This window comes from Chaetura pelagica, unplaced genomic scaffold (assembly GCF_000747805.2).
Source record: "Chaetura pelagica isolate M959 unplaced genomic scaffold, ChaPel_1.0 scaffold9, whole genome shotgun sequence".
NCBI classification, from domain to species: domain Eukaryota; kingdom Metazoa; phylum Chordata; class Aves; order Apodiformes; family Apodidae; genus Chaetura; species Chaetura pelagica.
Window position 1 is genome coordinate 1,217,276 of NW_009954494.1, and position 12,210 is coordinate 1,229,485.

Consider the following 12,210-nt stretch of genomic DNA (forward strand, 5'->3'; position numbering starts at 1 on the left):
GCTTATCTTGTTCTGTATCTTATATGAAAGTTGCAGCTCTTGTTATATTACAATTGGAAGTGGATTGAGAAACCTCTGTAGTATCTTTCTCAACACCCACTCTTAGTATGCAAAATTGGATGTTACATGAAATGGAAAACGTAATATACAAATATATTCTATCCTTATGTCTGTATGAATATTTTATTTTCAGTTCCTTACAAACATACATAAAATCTTACCCAAGGTTACCTTGGAGTGCAAATACATTGGAAGCTCAACATCAGAGCAGTCTCTGAACTTCTGCATATAACCTGGGAATTCTAAGAACCTTATTTATACAAGTACAAATGTTCTATACATCCCTGTTTTGGAAAAGACACAGAATGCCTTATGAGAAAGACTGGCAAGCCAGCTTTTGGTCCTAGACCAGCAGAAAGGCCCTGAGGGACAGCCCTTGCTTTTGTGTGATCAGCCTACAGAGGCTGATTGTGAAACCTGTCAGGAAGATGCCTGTTCCCAGTGCGATTCTGCTGGCTTTCCAAATTCCAGTGTAGGAGTGATATATTCACCAGTAGTCATCCTTCATTATGCATTGTCTTTGTGAGAACCTCAGTTCACCTTAGGTGGATTCTATTCAGTCCTATGTAAGACTTGACAGAGCAACTCAACTGGAGAAAGCCTGCCAGAGGAGAGACTTGAATATTGATAGCTCTGAAAATGGAAGTGCTCATGCTGATGGCTGAAATTTTAAGTGGAATAACTGAACAGGCATGAGTATGCCACCACAGAATAATTCATTTTCAAGATATAAATTACGTGTTCTTGTGCAGCGGGGGTGGGGGAAGAGGAGCATGAGGAAAAACAAAGAAGGAAAAAAAAGAGCTCTAATTATATAGGTCTGTCTGTGGACTTTCAGAGGATATTGTTTGTGTTTCAGGAATGCTCTGGGTGAGATTAATTATTTCTACTCTTCAGTATTTGCATTTCCTCCCTGCTTCTCTTACCTCGCTGTTACCTCCACTTTTTCTCTGTATGAATGTTGCATTAGCATCTGCAGGCTGTCTCGTCTTCCTTTTTGATTTGTGAAGAGGTGGCAAGTTACATTGGCTCAAGCTATGCTCGAGCATTTCCACCTCTATGTGAACAGGAGAATATACTTAATCTTGTAGGTTGCTGTCCTCATCGCCCCCAAAATCCATTTTGAAGTAACACAGACTTACCCTTTACTTCCTTTGAGGAAACAATCTAACTGTTATGTTTCAATTTAAAGGATTGTTTTATTTGGTGTGCTCCTTTGGTCATAAAATCATTGATCTTGTGGTTTCTGGTCCTTTCAGTTATGTCACTCTCTTCCTACACTTAGGAATTTTATTGATTTTTGTTATTGTTACATAAAAGTATAAAGCAGTTCAGAGAGTTCTTATTTTCAGCAAAATTATGTGGTCAGGTCAGTTTCCAACAGAGCTCTTCAAATTGACTGTCATCAGTCCCACACAACTTTGCATTCAAAGAGTAAATAGCTATAAAAAAGAAAGATTCACCTGACTTAACCTCTTCTACTTCCAATACAAGTATCCTGCTTCAGCTGGAAATGCTACTTTCAGGTTGAGACTGTAGATCATGAAAAAATATGTGCTCAGTACTCCTCACTTACTGTGCTCAAACCAGACATGTCAGTTAACAAGTAGATTATCTCAAAAGATGCTGCAGCTGAAGGAATATATCAAATCACATACAGACATGAATCTATTGTCTGCTCTTCTTTCCTACATTCACCAATTATATCTCTACAATCCTGTTAGACAACAGATTCTGCCTGCCAAACCCTTCCCCTTCTTCAATATTACCTAGGGTCACACAAAGTCTCCCTTCAAAGATGCCAGCCTGCTAGTAGACTTCCTCATGGATTCATGCTCACATTACTGTTAGAATACTAGATGTATGCTTCCAGTATCTACTTTTTCCTTCCTTTCTGTTATTGAAAATAAGTCTCATTTTCTGGTACAGTGTGCTATTCACTGTGTAAGAATTTGTAACAGACAATATACACACTCATTTAGTTGGGTGTATTATTTAATCAACAGCCTTCATTTGCTTACTGAAAAACTGATTTCCAAATTGTTCATGTTACACATCATAAATACACAGAGGCACTCTTCCATTTTAATACGCTTACCAATGAAGTTAGCTTTGGATTGATGCAAACAATGACAGTGAGCCAGTTTTAAGATTTTCATCTAACACTGCTTCACAAGTTGTATTTCTGGCAGCTTTTTTCCCTATGGCATTTACAATCTGTGAACTTTCAGCATTTGTTACTTTCAGCATTTGTTAGTTTATCACTGCAGAATATTTCCTTCTTTATGACTCTCTTAAGAGCAAGCATCCAGCACCTTGAACCTTTCCTCACAGCACAGGAACGCCATGCTATTGCAACACTTTGGGCATTTTTCTTTCCCCTTTCTATGTTATGTGTCTATATACAGTAAGAGCAGACCATAGTGCCTGCAATAGCAATCCAACTGCCTCCATGTGTCTTTCAGAATTCCCGACTTGTGTTAGTACACCAGTTCTGTGTCAGTGGTTCTCATTGTTTTCATTCTTTCCCCAATAGTTCAGCTGCCATGAATTTGCAAGACATGGATAGATTTGTACCTGCGGCCATATCTGGCATGCTTGAATCACTCAATGTGAACAGTGCTGTCTCAGTTAGGGAATCTTTCATGTCCCTAAGGTAAAATTCCAGACTTCTCAGCTACACAAGTTCTACTTTCTGGTTTAAGTTAAAAATAAGATAAAACTAAATACATCTTTCTACTGTGTACAATCTCAGCTGTCAGTGTCTGCATTTCAGGCTTTGCTGAAAGCAACTCTTCTTTCACTTCACTTCCTCCAGTGATAAAATAATAAAAAGAGTCTACAGCTTCATTTTCTCATCTCCTTTCCCCAGTCAGCATCACAAACAGATGTAGTTTCTGCTTCTATATTTGCATTGTCATTTTGTCTGGTAATTCTGATTTCCCAGTAAACTGAACTCTTTAGGTTGCCTATTACACTTGAGTTTTGGTGCTGCCTTGCTTTCCTATTAATCACACTCTTTTTCTTGCTAGAAGGATCACATGAGACTTGGTGCTGCCACAATATTTCATGTACAACATGCTGGGTAATAACATTCAAGAATGTATCTTTCTAAAATGAATTCCAGATAAAACCACACTATTTCCACTGATTTATGTAAACACTAAATATCAGAAAAATTAAAATGTTTTAAGATCACAAACACATGTATTTTACAAAGGACATTGCTATGACAGCTAAGAACCCTGATACCTGAAACTACAACTTCAAGCTAAAATAAGAAATGAAAAATAAACTTCTCATCACCACTGCTATAGAATGTTAATACCTTCTATGCACTGATTACAAAAACCTTGCCGACATGAGCCCAAGTTAGTTTCTTATATGGACACACTGACTAACATTCTGAAAACAAAGGTGGACAGGTCATGACACGTTTGTTTTCAGAGTGTAATTCCAGATAACCAATTAAATCTTCCTTGAAACCACCATCATAAAATATCCTATATTACTAGCACTGAAAGGCACTTTTATAATACAAAACCAGAAGCAAAAAATAGAGTTTATATATTAAAGCATGATGAACTACCTTGGATATTAACAATCAGCTTAATTTTGACTAACAGAATAATAGTTTTGTGTTGTTTGCCAGCTATGTGGATAATTAATTTTCTGTATCTAAGAAGCAGCAAGAGTGGAAAAGACACTGTTTAAGACAGAACTAAAAAAAAACCCATTAAAATTTCACTGCTGAAGGAGCAGTATATACCTTGGGTGTACACTACAAATTGCCTTGAGTCAATCTCCAGAATAAAAGCACACTGAAGGTTTGATCCCATTGCACATTTACCATCACAACAGATGGCACTCAAAACACAGGCCTAACACAGTAAAAGAAAAAAAATAATCAGGATACCTGACTATATGAATAGCTCCTTCACAGATTATAAATCGGCTGAATTAGACTCAAATGAAACAAAATGGGTCTTCATTCTTTTATCAGCAGAAGCGAAGGATCTTGCAATATAAAATTTATAGTGAAGAGTTTCACTTTGATAGAAGAACATTTTTAGAATGGCAAAAGTTACACCAAGCATGCATTCCCATCTGAAGAAGGAATTAAGCTCTTGCTTGTGATACCAGTTTAAAATGAATCAGTGATTTAAAAGGAATCAGTGGTTAGTGACTAAAACTAAAAGAGGCCACTGGAACTAGAAGAGCATTTTGTATATAAGGCTTACTTCTGAAAGTCAGCAGGTGACTGCTAGTTCCTGATGGACATGATGAATGACAGAGCTCTTTTTATTACTATTTTTAATTCATCTGTCTGCATTCTCTCTGGACATGCAGTTATAAAACCCTTAAAGCTTTCAAGAAATCCACCCACAGCTTCTTAACTGTGGACTTCAGAGTCCACAACTGTTCTACTATTTTTTTAAATTGCAGTCAGCTGTGATGCCATATTAAAATAGTTAAGTGAAAGTGCCTTTTTTTTTTTCTACATTGGGTGTCCCCTGTAGGTCAGTCCAAAATAATTTGAGAAGTTAAGAGGTTTAGTGTTTTTTAAAAAAACAGTTCAATCTTATTAAGTATATAAATATGGATACTTGGCCTAAATATGTGCATATGGCTGTGTAGATTTGGGGTGTGGTGTACATATATATCTCACAATTTCCTTTTTTAATTTTCATAATTTTCATTCCATTTTTCCCACAAAATTACTACAAACTTTACAGTTCACCACTCATACTGGAATTATTGCAGGATAAACTTATAATAAAGATCTTGCTTACTAAGACCTCATGAGTAAAGAGACACTATACAAAACAGTTTTCAGTCAGCACCCAACACTTGTTTTTTTCTGCCATTACAAATGAAGAGTTAATCACAAAGTTTTTACTAACATGTTAAAAAAAACAGGTATCAGTGAATTCAGTTTTGAAATTTGAGATGACAACAACTATTGCACATTTCCTTTTAAGATGTCACCAAAAAGATAATCTAAATAGCAGCTGTGCCATTTAGCTATTATTTTGAATATATTAGTGAATATTTTAGTAATTCAAGTGTATAAAAAACCAAACAAATTATAATAGTTTGGCCTAATTAGGTAATCACTGGAAAATAAAATTATAACAAGAAATATGTTCAGACAAATGTTTGTTGCCTACCACTGGCCTAATGAAATTTTTTGGGGAAGTTAATACTGTCTCCAAACATGATAAATATGAACTGATCACTAAGGCAAGCATAAGCATTTACTGCGGATCAAATCTGCTTTTACTAGGATATCTAGATACTCATTTGATACTTCATAATTTCACCTTAAAACTAAAATCTAACTTCATATTTGATGATTTGCTTGAGTTCATTATACATTTTCTGAAGTCAGCAATGACAGTGAAAATCACTTACTTCTCAGATTTCCCATTCCAGGAGTCAGGCTCATTCTGGGAGGCAACGTGCTGTGATATGGTGGAGTTGTGCTAAACAAGATATCATTTGGTAAGGCCTGGTCCAGCATTGAACTTCGAGAGCTAGCATAGGAAGATCCTCTTCGATTGCTACATATACTCTCATCAGATAGGGTACGGTAAAGCGTCCTCCTTGGAGAAAGGTTTCCATATAATGAAAACTAAATATCAAAAGACGAAGATACAAGAACATGTGTTACTGGTTCAAATAATTCACACAATCATATCCCATCAGCAGTGCTTGGGATTAGTTTCTGGGCAGGCATTATGGAATTCTTGAGCTATACAGAAGATCAGAGATGTGTTCCACCATATCAGATCTACTGTGTCCTCAAAAGAGTTAAAGAACTGGATTTTCATACTTTCTTTTAATATTTTGGAAGAGATAACCATGAATTTCTTGGATACCGTATAGTTTTATTAATTCTGAAATGTTTAAATGAAACCTCCATACAATTATGACAGCAATGTTTTCCAGAAATGTATATAAGGTTACCAACTTTGGTAACATGTATTTAAGACTGTACATAGAACAGTTTGATTTTAATTTGAAATGACTACACTTTAATGTTAAACATTCTGAACTGATATATGGTGCAATATAATTCATTGAATAATAAAAGTTACTTGAGACACTGCATCTCTCTAGAGCTCACAAAAGAGGCTTAGAAAAGAGGATAACAGAGTTCAGTGAAAACTGTTTATGCATTTCAAAAAGTTACTTAAACCATAAGCCCCATATCTACAGTAAAACAAGATGTTAATGTAACATAAAACTGGGCCTTTCCCCTTCATAAGTCATTCTTCAGCACTGCAAATCCAGTTATTCTACACATCTACAAATGTTAGTTTTTGCCTTAATTATTTTAACTGGTATGTCCTGCATATAACAACTTAATGCCCTTTCTTGTTTTCTTTGCAATTCATTATGAGTTGCACATTTCCTATGTATGCTTAAGAGCAGTAGCTTTTTAAAACAGTGACTATAGCATAGGAAGATATCTACACTGCTATATTTCTGACAAAACTTGCTCACTGATGAATACTTCTAAAATGAATGCACAGAAAAATTCCATCACACCACAAGACACTGTTTTTACCTAAATACACTTCATAGTGCTAGTTCAGTAAAGCATTCATCTTTACGATAATACAAAATATGCTAAATTGTTGAAGTGTTTAACTGTGTCCCAGAGAAAACTGAGGGGAGAAAATATTCAGATTCTAATCTAGAGATCTGTTCTAGAGATTGGCTTGAAACAGATGTGGGCAGTGGGAACCAACATCACCCAAAACTTTGTTTTAACACATACATAAAATGATCACAATAGACATGAGCAGCATCCCTAAATGAATGGATAGAAGACATACACAGCATTGTTAAATAAATGGATATATATGGTTACCTTCTATAAGCAGTGGTTAAATGACATGAAAAGACCCTGAGCTTAATTAGGGACTATATTGGGCAGAGGGTTAAAAGCCTTCACCCTCGGAATTGAAAGGTCTCCAATCCTCTTTCCTGCACTCAAGACTCCCAGTAAGCCTCCTGCTGCAATTCCTGGCTGTTACTCAAGTCTCCTCAACCTTATACTGCATCTTCTATCTAAAAAGGTTATTCACTAGCTATCCAAACATGTTCAGTGCTAATTGTTGGGCTTTACAGAGCTTCCTTTCAGGGTGCGAGAGGGATCACTATTCTGTGATTTAGGAAGAAGGTAAAAACAAACCAAACAAAAAATGTGATTTGCTTCTGTGGAATCTTACATATTCAGGAAATTCCTTTCTGGCTTCACTGTCAAAGACAACTGACTCATCTATACCAAGATTAATATGCTCTATGAAAGCATAATCAAGGACTGGATACTGCCAAGTCCTATGGCTGGGAAATCCCCTGCAAGTCAGGGCCTTCCCACCTAGTGAGCTTTTGTTTGGGTGCCTTAGGAGGGGAAGGGGATAGAAGTAATTTATTTCAGGATAGCTACATCTCCTCACTCCTTGTTGTTTCTTATTTAGGTAGCCAGAAACATTGGCAGCTCTTGAAATCATCACAGAAAACCAATTATTAGATCAATCATAAATCACAAAAACCCCTACGACATTATTCATGAGAGTTCAAACACATATAAAGCATACTTAACATACTGCATGTTAAAAATATATATATTATCTGAATTTTAAATTCATCTCTGCACTTAGAGGATTCCCATGTGTTACTTTTGTTCAGACATGATGATTATGCTATTTAGCACATTGTATAAACACAGTGGGTTAAGAGAGCATTGAGCTCTTGTCAAAGTGTGACAATTACCTCAAGTAATTTAATCACTTTGTGCTTTATTCCACATTAAGCACAGAATTCAGAAGCACACATATTTTGGGGAGCAGTGAATTTTAGGGTTTTCATCCACTTTTTGTGAACTTTTAAATATCACTGATTGTCTTCATACTATAAAGATTAGACTTAAGCTTTCCAGAAGCACTGGAAGCCTTTTGAGCAGTTGCAACTGATACTGACATGAAATTGATTCACACTTCAAACAAAATTCTTGGTATCAAAGGGCAGCAGAAAGTGGGCTACTTTTATTCATATGCTTGAATATCACATGAGATATATAAATTTAGGCATCCAACCTTGAAAATGTAGCTTTCAACATTTGAAAATTTAAGTTGCTCAACCTGCTTCTGTCTCTGCTCAAGCTAAGCAAAGATATACTTAAACAAATACTGTATTTCATACATAAAAATCAAACTAGATATTTTCTTTATTGTGGGAAACTATATTTTGGGACTCATGATCAGTATTTATAGCATCCCTATGGAATATGCTTAGCTTGGAGAAAATGATACTGCCTTCTCTATAGCAATTTTGGGACTACCAGAAATTCACTTCTAAGGTAACTGTATCTGAGATACATAAAGCCAAAGAAAGTAGTTTACCTTTCTTCTGCCCTCTTCCATAGACATGCTGTCTGGTAACATCAACTTCAGAAAATCTTCTTTGGACAAGACTTGCTGGCTTTCCACAACAGCATTCCTCACTGAAGTTTGGAGTGGACTTGATGCAGACACAGCATCAATATCATCATACACTCTGTTGAAACAATTGGTGTTTTTAGCAAGAATTGCAATAGTACTCCTGTTTTTGAAAAACTGCATTCATTTTCTGCCACAAAGTAAAAATTATTAGAATTAACTCCTGACACAGCATGCACTTATTTAGAACATTTTTTTTTTTTACTATTTTATATTTATGAATCTGTTTGTGGTTCCAAAATTACATTCTTAAACCACTGAAAAATCAGATTTCAGAATTCTAAAGAACAACTTATAAGAGCATAACGCTTGTTTCTCCTTGTTTGCCTCTATTTTTTGCACACCACGCTTTTCTATTGCTTAAGCTGTATTTATATTAATGTTTCCAATAGTTCATCACAAAATATTGTAACTTTTACTTCCTTAGTAAATAAGAAAATCAATACCTCATAGTTTGCTACTGCATCCAGCCTCACAACCTGGCAAAATGACTGTGGTCATCAATGCCAATTTTTTGAAGTGTATTGGTAATTGACTGTGCCATGTGCCAAGTGTGTTTTATTATCAGCAACTTCATAAAGCTCTAAGTAAACTAGCTGTCTTCCTTATTTAGTCAACAAGACTGTCAAACTCAATTATTATCCTTCAGCTTCCTGCCACTGAGAGGGAGAGTTTTAACAGTTTTACTCTGAAAAAGCAATTGAAAGACCTAGAGGTTCCAATCACACAGAGCATACATTTGAAACCATTACTGCCAAGCGCAGTATAATCAGTGACTCTCTTCAGCACAGAGAAAACAAGCTTTGCTATGGTAAAGTGTACTTCTCAGTGAATTATATGCTATACTGGCACAACATTGAGCAAGTGACCTGATTTTCATCATTACTGGTAATTAGAGATGTTATTTTATTTCTATACAATTATTCTCAGAGATGTATTTCCTCTCTGTGATGTACAGAAAGCTTTCCTAGAAAGAAAGAGGTAAAGCAATGCCATGGAAAACTCTGAAAATATTTTCTAATATATCAAGTGCTTCCATATGCAATCAATATTTCTTAGATAGAAGTAGCTCTTGAAGACACTTTTCCAAATTGCTGTGGTTTCAGTTTAAATACTGTGATTCATTATGCAATTTTGGTTTATGGGTTCCATGCAAAATAATTTGTTTCAGGAGTTCATCAACTTCAAAATGCAAAAACTTGGGGGAATCAGTGAAGTTACCACTTCCTAAGGGTAAATACTACTACAACTAAAAATTTAAGCAATTCAGACATTGGGGTGGGGGAGAAGGAAATCACCACGTGTGTAATAACACAAAGAAACAGCCAGAAAAAGATGCCAAAGCAGCACTGAAATACCACAACTGGCACTAATTTATTAAAATTATCTACCATAGATCATGGATATGTTTATCATCCTGTCTCTCATCTGTAATTTACTAGTTGATGTAATATGCAACAAGGTAGTAAGGTTCATTATAGAAATGTCATAAGATAAGCTTTTTTCAACTAACTGAAGTTCCTGAAAATTCACAGAAAAGGTCTTTAAGACCTTAATAAAATTGTACCTTCCCAATTGTTTCTGAGAGTTTTAAAACAGAAATTCAGAATGTCTGACATAGCCATATGTTTTTAGCTACAATTTCAGAAACTCCTGTCACTTCGCTTCCTTTGACACATGGGAAAAAGATGCAGCTGAACAAAACGAGAGAACAGAGTATTCTGTGCAGTTATTGTATTTTTTTTTTAAAGGTACCTTTGATCCAGAAAAAAACCCAAGTATTTAAAAGCAAAACAGAATTTGCAATTTTCCATTTTTCTATGCTATTGTAAAGTAATTTTCATTACCTGTCCCCATCCCCAAAGACAAATAAAGTTCTTACTCATGGCATTCAGAAACTTCAGCTTCTTCAGGTGTAGGACTTCCTTCTGATTTTTTCCATCCAATGACATATTTACTCACTGCTCCTTGTCTGTGGTATGGTTTTGAAACTGACCCAGGACTCTGTTGACTACTATTCTGCGACACTATATACACTTTGGAGCTATCGAGGGAGCCACTCTTTTTGGAGCAATGTGTCGATGGGCTTCCTGAATGATGTGACCCACTAAAAAGGCAAAGAAAACACAGAAAAGAAGAAATGAAATCTGCTACACAGTAACAGATCAGAAACACTTCTTATTGTTGAGTTTTTCGCACAGTTCAAATCAAGGTAGCAATATCTGTACAGTAATTTTCTCCATACCATCAGCATATACATTAAAGCTCTTTGAGAACAGAATTGTGATAAGTTTCTAAAGCAATTAATGTACACAATTCAACTTGACAAAATGCTAATGCAAACTGATATGAAATAAAGTTAGAAGATTAAGTTAAAGACATATATAGAGAATCTGTGCATGGAATTTTAAATAAATGTGTACACACACATTATTAATAGTATAACTCAATTTACCTCAAGAACTACATTGGGAATTACCCCAAATATATCTCTAATTATAAAACTTCTCTGCTTTTCCACTTCATGATCATTTTGCCAGTTCATGCTGTGTCTTTCATTCAGTACCATTGAGAATTTAATATCAGTAGAGGTAAGTTTCAGTTAAACAAAAACAGTCCCCTGCATAACTTTAATAGCCTGTTTTATTATGAATAATTGCACCAGTAGGCACTAAGGAAACCTTTTATTGTAGACTCTCAAAATTATTTAAAATTAACTGAAGCAAACGCTTCCTTGCAGAATAAATTTCTTCTTTTCATCTTGGAGGTGAAGTGAGCAAAGCATTTAGAAACCAAATGCCTTGCCTTAAAATCAGAGGCTGGAACCTCCTAAAGTTCCTAACTTTTGTTCTTGGTTTATAAATGCCATTCACAGTGCTATCTTCTAATCTAATCCCCAAAGCATTGGATTAAATCACAGTGGTCCAGAAGGTGTTGCTGGAACTGTAACAGACATGGCTACACTGCTGTCCATGCAGTCAAATACAAGCAAGGCAACATGTACAGGTATCATTAGACCAAATGAAAATGCTGTGGAAGACTGTGGAAGAAAATTGAATTATTAAGGCAATAGATTAGTAATGTTGATCACAGGTACTAAGTGCATTTAATCTTAAAAACAATTTATTTTCTCTCCTCTCCACCCTCTGCTTCCCCAAAAAGCAGAAACAGGATTATGAGGTTTTGGGGGAAACAAAATAATGCAAAGGTTGTTAAAAGCTTTTTTTCTTGCCATCCTTGAAAATATGCAAATAATATGTAAATATATGGTGAATAAAATAATTCAGTTACGAAAACCTGAAATCTGAGGATGAAGCAAACACTTAAGCACAACGTAAAATGCATATCAACAAAAACATTATCCAGAGGATTTTAAACATCCTTTTGCACCTACATTTAAGAAAAATTGAACATCCAACCTCATTTTGTTGGTTTAAATTAAGAAATTAAGAAATAAAATGCCTATGAAAGCCTGGTGTTAGATAATGTTCAATGCAATGGTTAGAACAAACAGTACATATTTCTAGGATCCAAAAGATGTTCCTTGAAAGAAACGAAGCAAAACTATGGGCAATGGAGCTAAGTTGTTTCAGCTACAGTAACATGAAGGTACTTAATAATTCATGAGCATAATTAATAT

General features: G+C 35.3%; 1 protein-coding gene across 1 annotated transcript in view; it reads right to left on the bottom strand.

Annotated features, from left to right (window-relative positions):
- The window catches only part of SIPA1L2 (signal-induced proliferation-associated 1 like 2), a 76,011-nt gene that overhangs the window by 12,514 nt on the left and 51,287 nt on the right, over positions 1-12,210 (bottom strand). The window contains exons 14-16 of the mRNA XM_010004540.1: positions 10,453-10,677; positions 8,475-8,628; positions 5,476-5,695 (exon numbers count right to left, since the gene is read on the bottom strand). Coding sequence (XP_010002842.1) covers positions 5,476-5,695; positions 8,475-8,628; positions 10,453-10,677 — 599 coding nt within the window. The remainder of the gene's footprint in view (positions 1-5,475; positions 5,696-8,474; positions 8,629-10,452; positions 10,678-12,210) is intronic.